Source organism: Astyanax mexicanus, chromosome 18 (assembly GCF_023375975.1).
Source record: "Astyanax mexicanus isolate ESR-SI-001 chromosome 18, AstMex3_surface, whole genome shotgun sequence".
In the NCBI taxonomy this organism is placed as follows: Eukaryota; Metazoa; Chordata; class Actinopteri; order Characiformes; family Acestrorhamphidae; genus Astyanax; species Astyanax mexicanus.
In genome coordinates, this window is record NC_064425.1 from 29949788 (window position 1) to 29968655 (window position 18868).

General features: G+C 41.6%; 1 protein-coding gene across 1 annotated transcript in view; it reads left to right on the forward strand.

Moving 5' to 3' along the window:
• Positions 1 to 18627, forward strand: part of nrip1a (nuclear receptor interacting protein 1a) — a 60678-nt gene extending 42051 nt beyond the window's left edge. The window contains exon 2 of the mRNA XM_007229240.4: positions 13651 to 18627. Coding sequence (XP_007229302.3) covers positions 13988 to 17380 — 3393 coding nt within the window. The 5' untranslated portion in view covers positions 13651 to 13987 and the 3' untranslated portion in view covers positions 17381 to 18627. The remainder of the gene's footprint in view (positions 1 to 13650) is intronic.
• The last annotated feature ends 241 nt before the right edge of the window (positions 18628 to 18868 follow it).

The following is an 18868-nucleotide window of genomic DNA, read 5'->3' on the forward strand; positions in this document are numbered from 1 at the left end:
AAATAAAAGCTGTGACATTTTGATAAATGTGGTTTCAAGAGAAAGAAAATATTAATAGATATTAATAAAAATTAATAAAAAGATTTATTAGAAATATTAAAAGATTAATACATTAATGCTGTCCCTTACATTTTGCCAAGATTTCTTGATAAACGGACCAATAGAAATACTTCAAAATGACCTGAAATAAACTCCTTTTACATTGACTTCCATTGAAGGTTTAAAAGGTTTTTTCTCTCTCCTGTAAAGTTTTTTTTTTTACCTACTTTTTTTTGGCCTACATATTGTGTGTATGGAGTTGCAGTTATTGAAGCATTGATCATTGCAGGACTAGCTAAAATACTGTTTACTGTTATACACGTGAACAAACATACAAATAAATGCATGGATAATATGACAATTATTAAAAAAAAAATAAAGTCGAGGCTTATATGTATCGTAAAATTTGCCATATTGGCCACACCTAATGAACATAGGGGGTGTGTCTCAAAACCTAGTGTGTATGTAGGCACTGACTCTGTAAGCAGCTGTCTAAGTAGGCTGCATCCTAACAGTCATGTAACTTGAAAAGACTACATCAGCTTATATAGATGCTCTAGTTAAACAGCCATTACGTCACAGCTTGTGACATGTGACCCACTACACACCTCCATAGTGAGTATGTGCTTACTTCCCTCAGCCGATTCAGCTCTATGGATTCTTGGAGTCTGGCCAAACTATCATGACTGCATACATCATCTGTTATGACATGGTTATGGCGTGGTTATATCAGTGTTATGAAGCAGGGCTCGAGTAAAGTGTTAGCAATTTATGGTTGTATAAAAGTTATCTAACCTTCAGTAAAGAGTCGCACGAATGTCTCACGAACCTGACATAACTTTTTGATTTGTTTTGATAGCTGAACTCTTTTCCCATCTAAAAATAACATCAAAGGGATCCCTATATTGAATTGTAAATGTCAGGCAGACAGATCAAAACAATCTGAAGCACCCAGCAGATGACACACATCGCAGCTAGGTGCCAAGTCAGGGGTACAATGTGAAAAAAAGCTACTGTCATTTTATGTAATCGAAAATTACCCAGAATATACTGTATAAAAATATGGGAAATCAGAATCAAGGAGTGACTGCAGGTTAAGGCCCCCCTGTTACATAAGGGCAGGCCTTTCTATGCTCAAAGCCCCCTCATCGTAGAGGTTTGTGTTGTTGATGGAATTTAAACTTTGGATTTGGTGATCTCCTGTGATATTCTGTCTCCTGACAGATCTACGTACAGATCTGTCTGTTCCAAAAGTTTGGACCCTCTATTAAACAAGCTAGCAGTAAGACAGTTGTGCCACCATAAAGCTTTAAAGCTCTACAGTGTCGTGAAAAAAGTATAAATAATGATTTCATTGATTAAAGGAACAAAAAGCTATCCAAACTAACCTGACCCTATGTGAAAAAGTATTTTGTCCCTTCAGTTTCTGAATCAGTTTCTCTGATTTGGCTATTTATAGGTATATGTTTGAGTAAAATGAACATTGTTGTTTTATTTTATAAACTACAGACAACATTTCTCCCAAATTGCAAAAAAAAAAAAAATAGAAATGCATTTTGAGCAATTCTTTGCATGAGAAAATGAGAAATGGTTGAAATAACAAAAAAGGTGCAAAGCTTTCGGACCTCAAATAATGCAAAGAAAAATTTTAAGAGTTCAGGAATCAATATTTGGTGGAATAACCCTGGTTTAATCACAGTTTTTATGCATCTTGGCATGTTCTCCTCCACCAGTCTTACACACTGCTTTTGGATAACTTAATGCCACTCCTGGTGCAATAAAAATTCAAGCATTTCGGCTTGGGCTTGTGGTTTGATGGCTTGTGATCATCCATCTTCTTCTTGATTATATTCCAGAGGGTTTTTTTTTGTTGTTCAATTTGGTAAAATCAAGGAAACTAATAGTTTTTAGTTAGTCTCTTATTTTTTTCCAGAGCTGTATATCTATAAATGATCAGCACTGATGATTTTCAGTGGGCACTGAATTATTCATAGTAGTGAGTGGACAGTAAGTCTTAAGATTGACACCTGAATGATGGGAATAGGGTCCAAGGGGTTAACATATCGCTGTAATTGGCACCCACAGCTGCTTGTCCTTTCAGCAGACAGGAGGGGATGTTTTTTTCCCTCCCTCCCCACCTCTCTCTCTCTCTCTCTCTATCTCTCTCCTACTCACGCTTGCTTGCTCTCTCTCTCTCTCTCTCTCTTTCTCTTTCTGCAGCCCCTGCTTTGTGTGACAGCTGCCTAATTGGGCATTCTCCCCTCGTAGCGAGGCTGCCTCCTCCGGCCCTGGCTGCCGACGAATGGCAGCGGATTACAGATGAGGACACAGTGACCCATTCGACCTTCTCCCAGCAAGGGGGGGGGGTGTTTATAGGGGTGGGGGCTGACTGGGTCTGGGTGTGGAGGGGTGGGAGGGTGGGAGGCCGATGCAGCGCCTCGGGTCACTGGAGGATGAGGTCGTGAGAAGGTGGACGATTTGCCAGGTGGCCAATGACAGAGTGTCACATGACAGTAGCCTGATGTCAGTATGTCAAGGACAAAGATAGTGGCAATGTACCATACACTCCCCCCACATGCACACACACACACACACAACCACACACACACCTTTACACACACGCATTTGCGCACATATAAATGTGCTTTAGCCCCGGCAGCTCCCTCTCGTCTCGCTCTGCAGTCTAAAAGCGATGAAATAAGAGGCAGTGAATTCCTATGAGTGCTTTAGTTTGTTCATTTGTTTTTCTCCATCTCTCCCTCCCTCTCTCTCTTTCTCTCATTTTCTCTCTCCTTCCTCTCATTTGCATGTCATTTTCTCTCTCTCTCTCTCTCTCTCTCTCTCTCTTTCACTGTCAGTCTTCTTTTCCTCGCTCACCCTCCCACTGTGTAGGAAACAGCATCAGGGAGGTCGTATCCTTCTGTTTGAGAGTGATAATGATGCTCGTTATGTACTGAGTAACCCTTTAATGCTCTCTGTGGTGTTATTGACAGAAATGGGGCACCTCCTGTCAAACCCCATCATCTTGCCTATAACAGACATGTATGCTTTATTTTGTGAACGAAACACGATCAGAGTCTCTTTCCGCTGTTTTTAGTAAGGATGTGCATGTGGATGCGCATATATTTTTATTTTTAATCATATTAATAATATGGTCTATTTTGATGTCAGTAACCAAAAATATATATTTTTGTTGCATTTTGTGTTGTATTTTGTACTATATATAAAAATAGGAACATTGGATCATATGGGTTGTAAGAAAATAGAGACACACTTGAGTATTAAGTTAAAGATTAAGTTAAAAATAGATTAAGTTAAAAAAAGATTAAGTTTAAGATTAAGTTTAAAATAAGTTTAGGTTTTAGGTAAAAGAATGTATATCAAACTATCAAGTTTACATGTAAAGATAGGTGTTAGGGAGTGGTTCATTCTATGTCGTTGATATACTGTATTTTTCGCACTATAAGGTGCACTTAAAACCTTTTAATTTTCCCAAAAATCAACAGTGTGACTTATGTATGAATTTTAACAGTCAGGTTGTAAGAAGCAGTAAAGCCACCCCGCTGAAGTACAGAGTTATATAGAGTTATGCGAAGTTCTAGCTCTTTTGCCATTCAGAGGTGAGTATTATCGCCCCGGCTAGCACTGCTGGAGCAGCATTAGCATTAGCCGCTAACCGTGCTAAGTGCAAGCTCTTTTGCTGTTCAGAGGTGCGTATTATTTGCCAGTACCCAGCTGCTAACCCCGGATAGCACTGCTGGAGCAGCATTAGCATTAGCCGCTAATCGTGCTAAGTGCTAGCTCTTTTGCTGTTCTGAGGCGAGTATATCAGACTGTAGTCTGCGCATTTACCATGTTAAAACAAGCTACGTGGGATAAACTGCTAGCTAATATTGTCCTGGCTTACTGGAATACTCAGGGTTAATCAGTGTAGCTCTGTCGGGTGGCGTTACCTGCTAACTGCTAGCGGTTAGCCACTAATGCTCTAGCTTTAGTGGAAATCTGTAAATGTAAGCTTACAGTAAATAAACCGAAGTGCTTTACTCACCCAAATAGAAAACAGTTTTCTGGAGATAAATCTGTGTAGATTAACATTTAGCGCCCGTTTGACTTGTCTGATTCGTCTTAAATGTTTTTTTTAAGATCTACATTTTTGTTTACTTAACTTAGCTTAGCGTTATAGGTCTCTGCTGACCCGCTGAATTTAGAAGGAACACATGGCAACACCCATGTTCCTACTACTAGTTACTAGTTACTAGTGTCCCATAAAATGCGCCTTATAATCCAGTGCCTAATGTAAAAATACTGTTTGTCTAATATATATCGACTTGCTTACAGTTTTGCAATGAATCGACATGTAAGAACATCATGACATCACAATATGGAGTTGTTTTTTTATCGTGTCAGAATTTTGGGTGATATAATTGCATAAGATATAATATAGAGTAGCACAATGTGTTGTACTGATGATACAGTGAGTGGATCAGATACAGCAGTGCTGCTGGAGTTTTTAAACACTGTGTTTAATCACTCACTGTCCTCCTACAGTAGCTGCTCTACATTGAAGATGTAAAATAAAAAAGTAAAGTCAGAGTCAAAAGCTCTAAATCTCATGCATTGTAAAGGTTGTGTTGGTTAGTACCCAAATAATAGCTCGTGCTCCCATCTTGGACACTGAAAATCAGAATAAAAGAAGGAAAATAAAGTATGCAGAGAAACTCCTATTTGGTCAGTAAAAAAAAGCTGCATAAAATGATGGACAGTGAGTGTATAAAACAAGGAATTAGTACTATAGATCTTTTAGATCTTTTTCAAAAGGGAAATGTTCTACTACTTTCCGCCCTAATCTCCTAGATCCGTCCTGTCAGGCTGTGTTTGGTACTGCTGTAAAGAGGACTGGGCTAATGGTCTTTATCACTATTAATTAATTCAATGCGTATTGAATTCGGCGTATTCTGTACAGCAAAGGCCAGGTAACTGATATTGACTCTAAATAAAAGTCAGCTGTGGCCACTTACAATGGAAATATGCTGAGATCTGAAGAATGTGTTGAGGCCTTGGTGCTTTATTATTGCCTGGTTAACAAACTGCAGTGTAATGACTACAAATGGGCTCTTTTTTCTGTGTTTAATTTACTGTATATTACAACTAGCTAAAGGTTGTCACTCTCTCTCTTTTTCTCTTTCTCACACACACATACACGCTTGCTTTGTTCTCTTTTTTGTGTCTCTCCCTGACTTTGTCTCCTTTTCTCAGTCTATATACTATTTTTTTTTTCTTTATACTCCTTCACTAACATATACACCCATTACTATCCTATACTAAGCTCCGTGCCCTACCCTGTACTGTTTATACTATCCTATACTGCCGATATTATCATGTACTCCTCTGTTGTTGTTTTTTTATTAACCTTTTTCACACTATAAGGCACACTTTAAATCTTTTAATTTTCCCTAAAACCATCAGTGCACCTTTTAATCCAGTGTGTCTTATGTATGAATTTTACCAGTCAGGTTGAAAGAAGCACTGAAAAAGTCACTCTTAAAGCCAAATTGCATTGTTATTCAGGAGTTTCAGTTTAGTTCTCCAGCACCATGGATGGAGCTGTATTAGCATTAGCTTCTAACCGATATTTCTATATGATATATCGTAAAGGCTGATCATATAGTAAATATGATCAGCCTGTAGCCTGCTGCTAACCCCAGCTAGCACTGGTGCAGCAGCATTAGCATTACCCGCTTACCATGCTCGCTATTTCCTCGTTCAGAGGGGAGTATTATTGACCTGTAGCCTGCTCCTAACCCCAGCTAGCACTTCTGGAGCAGCATTAACCTTATCCGCTTACCATGCTCACTATTTCCTCGTTTAGAGGGGAGTATAATCGGCCTGTAGCCTGCTCCTAACCCCAGCTAGCACTGCTGGAGCGGTTAGCAGCTAATGCTAATGCTCCAGCCTTAGTGCTGGAGAAATTTGGTAATCTAATCTTACTGTAAATAAACGGAAGCACTTTACTCACCCATATAAATAGTTTTCAGGAAAGAAAACTTGTTTGACTTTAATAGAAAGTCTTTTTTTATTTTTTTTACTTACCTTAGCGGAACTGAGAACTGCTGAATTAGTAGTTTCTTATAGTCTTTCAAAATGCACCTTATAATCCAGTGCGCCTTATAGTGTTGGATTTAGACATTATGACATGACAAATTCACAGCTTGTCTAAAAAAATGGCTCTGCACTGCTCTCCCAGAACTGTCTGGTGTGTTTGCACTCCCAGCAGGTGTATGCGAAAACATTTGAATAGAAACTCGGCCTATAAGAAAGGTCCAGCTTTCTCTGTTCTCTCTTTTTTTTCTGTGCCTCTGTTAGAAGAAGAAGAGGAGGAAAAAGGAGAAGAAGAAGAAAAAAAAAGAAGTTCTATTGCTAAGTGCTGCAGGGCAAGTTCAAGCAATAAAGGTCTTGTCCATTCAAGCATCTCAGCTTGGCTTAGCTTTCTTCCCAGAGCATAGCGAAGAAGCCATAGCAAAGCCTAATTCCTCCTCTATTACACACGGACACACACTTACACACACACACAGACTGCTGTGGTATAAAAGTGAGTGTGTGGCGATGGAGTGGAGCATCCTCTAAGGCGGAGAGTGCCTGTGCCTCACTCTTGTCACTCTGCCAGGCTGCAATATCGCTCAGCCGAGGTGGAAAGCAGTCACTAGTAAAATATGATGAATTATCCCGAGCCAGCAGAGACTGCGCTCCGGTGTGGGCGTAGAAGTGCCTGTGTGTCTGTGTGTGTGTCTGTGTGTGCACGTCTCTGCATTTAAAAGAGTGAAAGAGGGTAAGCCTCAGTGTGTGTGTGTGTGTGTGTGCGTGTGTGTATATGTGTATGTGCTTGCATGTGTCTATTGAGGGCAAGAGTACAGCATGCAGAGAAATGAGAGGAGAGAGACAGTGTGTGTGTGTGTGTGTGTGTGTGTGTGGGTGGTGAGGTTACTGCAGGTTTAATGGTGACCTTGTTGTGCGTGCACTTAGCTGCTATTCAGTGCTGGGCTGCACTGAGCGAGCCCTCTAATCCCACACTGTAGGACACACACACTTGATTAGTGGCGGTGGTTATCTGCACAGAGGACAAAACTGCTGACCTCGGTGTACCGGTCATTACTGGGCCACACCGAGGTGTCAACCACACACACGCAGAGAGAGGAGCACAAAGAAACAGTGACACAGAGAAAGAACAAAAACTAATAGAGAGACACATATATATATATCAGAGATAGAGATCAGAGACACACACATATATTATATATATATATATATATATATATATATATATATATATATATATACATATGTATATTGTTGGTGCACGTCTTGCTGGCGCATCTGTTAGCAAGACAGCAAGTCTTTGTGATGTATCAAGAGCCACGGTATCCAGGGTAATGTCAGCATACTACCAAAAAGGACCAACCACATCCAACAGGATTAACTGTGGACGCAAGAGGAAGCTGTCTGAAAGGGATGTTCAGGTGCTAACCCTGATTGTATCCAAACTTGTATCTAACTAATAAAGAGATATCAGAGATAGAGATCAGAGGAAGAAAGAGAGAATAAGAAAGGAAGGAACACAAATAAATGGGGGTTAAAATATAAAAATTGAGTATGAAGGAGAGAGGCTTATAAAGAACAAAAAAGTAAGAAAGACAGAGACAACATTAAAAGATAGAAGAAAGAGAGAGAGATAGAGAAGGAAAAGGATAGAGAGGGTAGGCACAAGGGAAAATAGATATATAGTACAAAAGAGAGAGAGACAGAGAGAGATAGAGAAGGAAAAAATACAAATGAGGCACAAAGAAAAAAAAGCAAGAATGTAAGAGATAAACACAAAGAGAGAGAGAGGCAGAAAGAGACCAGAAATAAAAAGAGAGATACAGACTAGAGAAAGAACAGAGAAAAGAAAGAAAATGTACAAGAAAAAAAATAACAGACATTAGAAAGATTGAGACGAGAAAGAGAGGTAACCAAAGAGAGTAAGAAAGATTAAAGTAAAAAAAAAACAGGAAGAAATAAGTAGAGTGAGAAAAAGACAGAGAAAAACAGACAAGAAGGAAAGAGAAAAACACAAGATACATAAACAGAGAGAGAGAAAGAGACACACAAAGAGAAAACTGAAACAGAGAGAGAGAGGAAATGGAGAAAAGGATGCACAATGACAAACCGCAAGTGAAAGAAAAAGATAGAGAGAAAGAGAATGTGAGTGAAAGAGAGAATGTGAGTAAGTGAGGGAGAGAGAGAGTGAGAGTGAGGGAGGGAGGGAGTGAGGGAGGGGTGCTATGGATATATATTAGTATTCACATCAGCCTCCAGTCTGCAGAGCAAATTGATTACTACACTGTACCTGTTCTTGGCATCACAGCTCAGCAGGACGGGAGCAGTGTATAGTGTAGAGTGTGTGTATGTGTGTGTATGTGTGTGTATGTGTGTGTATGTGTGTGTATGTGTGTGTGTGTGACTGAAAGCCCTCCAGCCTGCTTACTGTGACCTTTAAGGGTCTGAGATGAGAGCAGATAAAGTGTGCTGTTTGCATCTCCTGCTTTTGGTTTGTGCCCTGATTCTGTGTTGTGGCTTATTTGATGGCATCAAACCCTCAACTGGATTAGAAATGGAGGAATTAGAAGCTTATAAGCTAGCTTCTCTTCTGCTGTTTCATTTTTTATTTTTTATTTTATTAGCTGGGGTTGGCTTTAGACATTCTAAAAGGACAACAAATCCAGAGCTTGTCTGAAAAATACCATTGCCCTGCTCTTCCAGAACTGTCTACTGTTTGCGCTCCCAGATACTACAAGGCTCAACAGCATTGTGCCTTGGAGCAGTGAGCTGTGTTGTCTGAAATGATGGACAGATGCCTCCTTCAGCATGTCCTCACTAATGCTCTTGTCACTGAATGAAATCAGATTCTCATAACAGTTCTCTAAAATGTAATAGACAGTCTTCCCTGGACGGTAGATACAACAGGACTCTACAAAAGCAAGATACACCCTTTTTAATCCCTTCAATTTGAATGAGCAAGTTTTCATACAGTATATAAAAAGAACACCTTTCCAACTGTTATGCTTGTGTTGCAGCCAGTTCAGTTACACAGGGACATTTTACTAGTAAGACTGAAAAATAGATTCAGTTAAATACCAGCTACTTCTATATATTTACATGATTGCTATCTCTGCTATCTCTGTCATGTGTTTCCTGTGTGCTATATACATAGTGGTGTGGGAGGTCTTGTTCTTTCCCAAGAACCCAAGTGTAAGAAAGTGATCAAAGATCTCATGTCCTCAGAGCAGCGTGGGCTCTCAAACCAGTCCTCAGGGTCCCCCAGCCCAGTCCACACACTCATTTATCCCTGTGTGTTAGGAGTTCTTGGGGGAAAACTATCTACTAGAACTATTTTTTACTTACTAGCCTGCTTCTCCTACACGCCGTGTGGCAGATCTGTAATTGTTAACCTGGATAATGTAGGTCACCATGTTCACTTTCTCCACAGAGTCAGGCACATTTTGATAAGGCCCACTCCCAGCAGTTCACATTGCACAGCCCTTAATGTGCTACTACAGTTCTGCGAAATAATGGTCGTCTAATGGTCCCAGACTGATTCCCATGGCTACTGCAATTTTCCTCCCAGGAAATTGGGCAATTTTCCACAGCCAATTAGTAGTAGGCTGCAAACATTTTGCTTGTTCCCTCATCCCAGCTCTGGTCTGTAATCAAATTTGGCCTTGAGTGGTACCAGTGTGCTCGATATGACTTTAGCATGTCATATCTATCTTGTTACACGGCACAGACATTGATGGATGCCCTTCGGGCTTAGAGGCGAACCAGCCCTCTCTTCTCGGAGAACTGCCGTTAACAATACCCCAGTGCCATAAATCTACAAGTCTAAGGCCAAGGCCGTAACTCTTGACAGGGCTCTGAAATGATATTCAGAGAAGTGAAGACTGCTGAGAGTCACAACACGAAGAGTGTTGACCTGAACAAGTATTCCTCACGGTTTGGTGGGGAACACATCGCTTGTTTACCCTTTACCCCCCTTACCCCCCACCCCAAGCTTGACCCTGCAAAAGACCCTGTGCAGCTCGTTTTTGGTTTGCAGCAATTTAGGTCAAACTCGTGCTTTTAACCCCAGTTTGATTGGTGGAGCTGTAATGAGGGGGCATGAGGGGGCGTGCTCCAGCTGGGAAATGTCAATGCGCGATGCCCGTCATGCTTCACTGGAAGTAGGTCACAGTGACCTAGTTTGAGTGGTCCACGGCCCTGATCGTGTAAGTCACCCGACGCTATCTTAGGAATGTGTTGTCGCAGTTCTACGGGCTTTCATGCATCTCTCCATGCAACCAGACAGAGGATAATCATACCACGTCACTTATTGTGTCGATGGTCGGGCCATGTCAACCTTGAGCTCTAGTTTAATGCTGAGGCCACATCTGCGAAGTAAAGAGTTGTCAGACGCTGGACGCGAATGCGCAGAGCAAGGGCAGGTTTGTCACTTTTTATTAAGACCTAATGCTTTGTATGGGCGCCAGCTGTTGCATCAACTCAAACAGCCCTGGCTGAGCGAATGACCTTGACTTCAAACCGGGCGTGCAGCAGGTTCTGCTTCTTTTGCCTCATCATGCATTTTAAATAGCATAAATGGATTACAATTTCTGGACCGTGGACATAATTTATGATATGATATTTTTTGGAGGGCTCAATTAATCTTCCACCTCGCTGTTGAGAAATGATTCTGGATCCAGCCCGGATATCAGGTCCTTTCCATTTATATCAGGCCACTCATTTCGCAAGGCTTTTTTTTCCCCCAGGATACTTGTTCAGGAGTGTCTTCACCTATCTCCTGTGGTGATGATCATTATATTGTGAGTATAGGTCATAATTAACCAGGATTCTGTCAAAGACATCATTATCACTAGGTTTCAACAATTTTCTGACTTTTTTAGAAAGAGTAATTAAACCTAGATGTTTGTAGGAGAGCTGGCCAGTAGTCCTGCCATTGAAGAGCTTACATGTTTGTTCCTCAGTCATGTATCATCAGTATCATTTTCATGCATCCTCATTGTGTTGGCTTACCAAGCAAAATAACCCTATTGACAAAAGCATTGAGTGAAGTGTCAGTAACGTTTGCAATCGATAAAATCAGCCTTTTGACACCTTTTGACCATGCATTCACTGAACTCCTGTACAGATCTCAGGGAATGCTTTATTGACTGCAGTTCCTTTGGTGAAATTCTACGAAATGTTACAAAGAACATGATGAAAGAAAAAAAATTACAAAACCCTCGAGGTGTTTCATTTAATACTAATAATAATAGGCATCCAGTATCTTCACATAGATGTTCATTCATGCTCCCACAGTGTTCTTAAAGTAACAAGATCCATATCAGAGGTTTCTCAATTACATTCTCTGTTAGTTAGAAGGTTATGAAAGAGTTTGTCACTGGCAGCCCTTTGCCTTATGGAGCTTTAGCTTGACAAGGTTGTGGGATCTCCCTCACCTTCATGCCCCCCTGAAAGCAAATGCAGCAGAGGTGCCAATTAGGAGCAGCAAAAAGCCATGTTCTGACATTGCAGTGACCACTGAGCTCTGACAGGATCAAGCAGAGTGCGCGTTCTGCTGCTGACAAGATACCTAGTGTCGTGTTGGATAATGATTCTGCCATTTTCTAAATGGACCCGTAAATACCATTCATCATAACAGGTCAAGCGCAGGTCAGACTGTCTGTAGTGGATTTTCCAAAGCAGGAAATGATATATAAATAATTTGGTGGGACCACAGTTTTGTTAAGAGGTCTGGCAAACCTGCTGTAATTGCATTGGCCTTCAGTAGACTTCAGTGGAACTTTAGGGCACTGCGTCATCCTGCATTACGGCGACAGTTGATGAGTCTGTTGAACTGTAGGTGGTACATTCTATGAAATAACGCAGTTGGAATGTAAATGTGCTATGACAGTGCAGGGCTCTGACTTGTTGGCAGGTGTACTGTATGTGGGCGCTGACACAGCTCTAGAGAACATTGACCAGACAGAGAGAGACATAAAGACACTGTGAAAGAGAGCGAGAGAAAGAGGCAGAGATTGAAAGAGCTGTCTACTTTCTGTGCAACTGCCTTCACATACAGCCTTGCAGTGGCATTGCTATAGGGGAGTTTTGGCCCACACTTACTTGCATGTTCAAGATCTTTAGAAGGTCCATAGAATCTTAATGTAATTCAGTCCAAAACCTTCACTATGTTCACTTTGAGCCATTTAGAAGTGAACCTGGTTTTATGCTTCCGGTCATTGTCCTGCTGCATAATCCAAATAAGTTTAAGCTTTAGCTTTTAAAAAATTATGCGTGGACATTCTTTTCTTCTTCTTCAGCATTTTGTTAAATAGAGCAGATTAAGGGGTCGTACAGGTCCAGCCCTAGATCGGTGTTTGCACTACCACCACCATGTTTGCCTACTGGTAAAATATTCTTAAGGTATTTCATATTTCACCATTTCATGCTGTTACTTTTATGCCAGATGTTACAGGATCCAATTTGTCCCAAAGGTTTCACCTCTGAATTATCATTAATATGATTAGATGATATGAATCATTTAAATTATATAAATATGACAAATACCTTTTTCACAGCATCACAGCTACCTTACACAGGTCCAGGCACTGTGTCTGATATAATAGAACTTACTATGTTGTTAGAGATTGTTGTCTTAAATATCACATTTAATAATATGAATAGAGTAAAGCCTACAAAACATTTTAGGACTTATTCTATTATAATCTCTCCACAGTTGAACAAGCATTATATCTCATTTAAAAATGCAGGCCTCGCCCTAGTCTACTGAAGTCTAAATAGAAGCGGAGTACTGACCTGGCAGTTGTGTGGGTTATCTTGGCAAGGGTTCTGTCAAAACAGTCAATCCTCTCTGGAATGCCACACTTTGTTGTTTCTGCTTAATATCCATCAAATCAGTCGAGGCATATGTGTACTCAGACTTAATGAGATTCAGCAGGCTAATTCTCACTGCTTTACCAAGAGACCAGAGTTGTACAAAAAGCAAAATGAGGTTTGCTACTGACTCCCAGCTGCCACATCAAGGATTCTGTATTACCTTATTTGCAGCAGCTGGGTTGAGTGGGTTTGGGGGGATGGTGAAAGCAGGATTGAATGATGACTGATGCCTCTTAGTGTGAGAACAAGGCTAATCCTTGGTCATGATCTTTTGCTTGAGGAATAAAACGAGTCACGGCACTTCAACCCCCTGTGCATGCAAGAGCAGACCTATAAATTTCGAGGTACTTGAGGTTGATTCCAAGCTTTATGCCCTTTCTCAGTTGTCCTTGTACATCAACAGACCTTTTGTTTTACTTTACTGGCAAGCTTGGTGCTGAGAATGTGGGCCTTTAATCAGGTTTAGAGCTTACTTATGTACTTATTTTCATATTTTATAATTATTTTTTATATTTGAGGCATTATAAAGGGAGCAACACTAGTAGTGAAGTTGGCTTGTTGGATTTATCAAGTGTTTATATTAAACAGTATGTGTCTATCATTGTCAGTGTTGTAATTGAGTTTTCTCTTTTCTTTATGCAGGACCATCTCCAGCTGTGCCTGTGGTCAGGAAATCAGGGTACGGGCGACTGCCTCAGTGTTCACCCAAGACTTGGAAGAAGACATGCTGTACATTTATGAGCATAGAAGCTTCTACGGATCTCAACACCATGGCACTGTTCGCATCTCAACAGTGAAACCAGTCAATTAATATATAGAGTCAGCTTGCATTTGACTTTGGTTTCTTCTGTCTATGTCGATTGGACCCCCCTCCTCCCTGTTTTGAATCTAAAAGCCATTAGATCATTGGGTGGAAAGTAACTGAACATTTTTTCCTCTGTTGTGGTGGTCAGCCATAGAAAGGACTATAATATTGAACATGACTCATGGGGAAGAGACTGGCCCTGAGACACACCAGGATTCTGCTGTTCTAACGTATCTGGAAGGCTTACTCATGCATCGGGTAGCAGGAGCGCAAGCTGCCACCGCAACAGACAGAGGTGAGGCTGGCAATGCCAATGAGGAGCAGAAAAACAAGGAAACATCAGGGCTTACATTGCCCCGACACAGCACTCCACAAGAGCAGGACAAAACAACTCCCCATGGAGGGACCACGCAGCATCTCAGAAAGGCTCGGCTTCTCCGATCAGAAGCTTGGACTGAGCATGAGAGCAAAAGGAGAATAACACCTTCTGTGGAAGTTAATGGGCGAATGGAAGAGCACCACGGTGGCCTGAATGGTTCATCGCAGTGTAAAGGAGAGAGCACGCTGCTAGCAAGTCTGCTCCAGTCCTTCAACACAAGACTTCAAAACGTGGCCCTGTCACAGCAGATTGTCCAGAGCTTGATGCCACAGGATGCCTCCAGTCCAGTCAGTAAACCTGACCCAGAAGACAAGGCACCCGGGCATGGTCATGGATCAGGGCCAAGTCATTTCAAAGGGAGGACAGAGAGCAGCAAAGTCCAGAAAGCCATCAGCAGTGAGTCATATCGCCACAGACGGCCAAGTCAGGAGAGGTCATCAGAGTCTCCAATGGCACTGCAGCACAATACTCGTTCCCCTTCAACAGAATCCCTTCCTTGCACTGAGCGTTTGAAAGCTGTTGCTAATCTGGTAAATATCAGGTCGAGCCCTGCCCCATCACCCAAACCTAGTGTGGCCTGCAGTCAGCTGGCCCTACTGCTCTCTAGTGAAGCTCACCTGCAGCAGTATTCCAGAGAACAAGCCCTTAAAGCTCAGCTAGCTGGGCGATCAGCCAGCGAAAGGCTTGCAGCTATGGCCACACACCAAACCCAAGCAAAGACACAACCTTCAACTTCTGCACAGCCTCCGACAAACCAGGACGGACTAAGCTCCTTACAAATCAAAAATGGGATACCTGCTCAAATGTCAACAAGCTCCAACAGACAAAGTCCAAGCGTTAGTACAGGCCAAAGTAGGTCAGAGGGTTCAATGCGGAGGACACAACCCTTCAGAGAGCGCCGGCCAGGCAGGCCATCGCAGAACTGCAGCAGTTTGCTTCTTCAGCTTCTAAATAGCCATAACACTCCACAACGACCGAACTGCCATGGCCACCTTAAGGAGGACATGAGTGTCCCCTCTAATCGCGGTTCCCCACTGTTTTCAGACAGCGAGCATTCAAACTCTGGTAGCAGTGTACAAAAAGACAGCAGTGATGCTGAGAGCACTTACTCCAGTTGCTCTCCGATTGACCTCTCTCTAAAGAATAAAGTAAATATGCCAACACCACTGTCTTCCTCATCTTCACCTGCACTTGACAAGGTCACTGAGTCTCTGAGAAACAGGTGGAAGTCAGGGAGTCCAACTGGCATAGTCCCCACAGAACCAAAAGAGTTACACAACATTTGTCCAGAGATGAAACCTCATCACAAGGTTACCCTTTTGGAGTTGCTTCTCGATCACAAAAACAACGAGAAGGCAAGCAAGGCCTTAGTTAATCCTGATTTACAGCCAGTTATAATCCAATCTAAGGTCAGTAATCCATCTACAAGCAGTCCAAGTCCCTTTTATGCTGGCAGGTGTAAGGATACAAGGGAACTTAGCCCAAATTGTAGACTGAATACGAGAAGTCCTAAGCTACTGCCAACATTCTCCCAAGGCTCCAGAGACTGTAATACCCGTGCTTCACCATACAACTTATGTAGCCCTTCACATACCCAGTCTGCCCCTTTGGATCTGTGTAAAACTAAAACACCTTCAACTGTTGCAAGAGTTTCAAGTGTTAAAGAACCGTTCATTGCCAGCAAACTCTTGCAGAACTTGGCTCAGTGTGGGAAACAAACTCCCACCACTTCTTCTCCCCCACCAAAGGCTTCGTTACCTCCCATCAAAAGACAGACACAAGAACTTAAATCATCATCAGGTTCTGCAGCTTTGCTAGAAAGGCTCACAGCGCCCGTTCAGAAAAGCAACACCCCAACCTGGGAAGGAAGTCATATGAAAGTCCCAGGTGTAGCAGAGCCAACACAGCATGGGTCAGAGATTGAAAATCTTCTCGAGAGGCGCACGGTCTTGCAACTTCTTCTTGGGAATAAAACCCAACGAGAAAGAGTTGGTCATAAACGAAAGAGAGAGTCTGCGAAGGTCATTTCCACAGAAAAGCAAACCAACCACTCGCAATGCCAAGATAATTTGAGTAGATCCTCAACAGATGTTTCAGTCAAAACTGAGCCAGTGGAAGATGAAATTTATAATGACACCTTACAAAAAGTTACGAAGCAGCAGCAAAGCTATTTAGCAGAATCACCAAGATACAGCTCTCATATTGCTTATCAGGAAAGCATAAAAGAAGAGCCACTGTCACCGGTGGATACAGCCAGAGATGGTCTGCTTTGTCATCTTCTCCAACAGCAACACAAAACCTTAAAGCCAGCCACAGTCACAAAGGACTCAAAAAAGGGCTTTGTTAAAGAGGAACCAGTGGAGCATCAGGGACCAACCATCCCAAAGAAGCGAAAGTTTTCATCGGTTGAACCAGAGGACCAGAGAGCTGAAGTGAGCCGACAAGACGTCTGTCACAGTCCTGGTACCCAAAAGGCCAGTAGTGACTACTCGAACTCTGGAATTCCTGAAAATCAGAAATCCAGCAACCCATCCAGCCCTCCGGAAGCTGACAGTCCACCAACTAAGTTTCCACAGTGTGAATCTCACAGTAACGATGGCCGTGGATTTAATGTTTTGAAACAGCTTCTTCTTTCAGATAACTGTTTGAAGGAACTGTCCCAGTCCAGGAGTACATTCAGTCCACTGGCACATCCCACGCTAAATGGGAGTACAATCAAAGAGCCACATAACAATGGGGAGCTACAAAGCCTTCGTCAGCGCCTGAGTCCCAGCAGTGTGTCTACTGTGAGAGCAGGTACAAACAGACCTGAATCTCGTTCAGAGATCTCTGTCCACGTAACACAGCAGGATTCTTCCAGGTCAAAAGCTGACATCGCCCCAACCTCCCGGGACTTGAAAGCATCAGTTAGTTTGGTGAACCTGGATGATAAATTGCAACAAGACTGCCAGCTAGAATCTCCACGATTGACTAAGGCTAACCCTATTTTATACTACATGCTCCAGAGGAGCAATGCACATCTGGTTAGAGAGAGTGCAGAGCTCGAAGCAAGGTCAGGACAGTGCAGGGTGCAGATGAAGGTGAAAGAGGAGTCTGAGGTCTTTGACTTCAAACTAAACCCACAAATTCACAACGGAACTCTCAGTTGTGACTCACCGCGGCTAAACGGGTCACTGAAGAAATCTTAGTCACAAAGTGATTCAGATCAAAAGACTTCTGGAGTTTTGGAATGAAAATGTGCTTGTCTTTCTTCACTCTGCTTCCTTATCTGTATTGCCATTTGGTTGGTCAACTGATGAAAGCTGAGCCGTCTGATTTTGTGTACGTTCATGGCCCCACTGCTTAATCTCCTGTCCTTTAGCGCTGTTTTCTGGATGACTTCCTCAAATTCACAAATGCAGAAATGAAACATTTGCTTTCTAAATCTAAATTTGAACCCACACTGTATGCCAAAAGGGTTATGGTAGGGTGAATTAAGGGTGATTGGGATGTCAAGTTCTGTAATACCGATGTCAAATTTGATCTTAAGGTTTCACATTCTTGTTTTTTTTCCCCTTCACACAAGAAATATAACCTTGCTCATTTAAACTCTTTCATCTGACCATATATATCCCAATCACCCTGAATTCACCCTACTTAAAAAAAGAAGTAAAAATGCCTTCACAAGAGTTGCGTTCCAAAGCCAAGGCTGCAGTCATATGGAGACTTCTTTTCCAGAGCCTATTGGTCACGTATGTTTGGTAACTTATATGTAATGGATCATTGTAACGAGGCCTTCCTTGTCTTGATGTTACAGGAAATGTCCCACCTCTTGCAACTGCGGCACTTATGCTTTGCCCGTGCAATAAAATATGTTTTTGGTTTGGAAAATATACTGTCCCAAAAATAATTGCACTATAATTATTTTAGTCAATTATCATGTAAGAGCTTTTAATGCTACTGATATAATGACTGCAAATATACAGCTCTGGCAAAAATTAAGACCACTTCCATTTCTGAATCAGTTTCTCTGATTTTGCTATTTATAGGTATATGTTTCAGTAAAATGAAGATTGCTGTTCTCCCAAATTCCAAATAGAAATATTGTCATTTAGAGCATTTTTTTGCAGAAAATGAGAAATGCCTGAAATAAAATGAAACCATGAAAACAAGTTCATATTCATTAAGTTTTAAGTTTTTAAGAGTTCAGAAGTCAATATTTGCTGGAATTATTACAGTTTTCATGCATCTTGGCATGTTCCCCTCCACCAGTCTTACACACTGCTTTTGGATAACTTTATGCCTTTACTCCTGGTGCAAAACTTCAAGCAGTTCAGCTTGGTTGGTTGACTTGTGATCATCCATCTTTCATCAGGTTTTCAATTTGATAAAATCAAAGTAACTCATCATTTTTAAGTGGTCTCTTATTTTTTCCAGCGTTGTATATCGTCAAAAATATATATATATATATATATATATATTGCAATGTCTTTTTTTTTTCAATATTGTGCAGCCCTAGAGGATATCCTCTACATACTTATTAGCTGCAGCCTAGGCTTTGGAATGCAACTAAGGTTTCCTTTAATCAGGCAAACAATCAAATATCCATCCATATGGTTCTTTTAGTTACAGGTTTTTACTAAAGAAACTGTAAAGCACCCCTTTTTAAGAATGTCATTTTAAAATGTGAGCTGAAT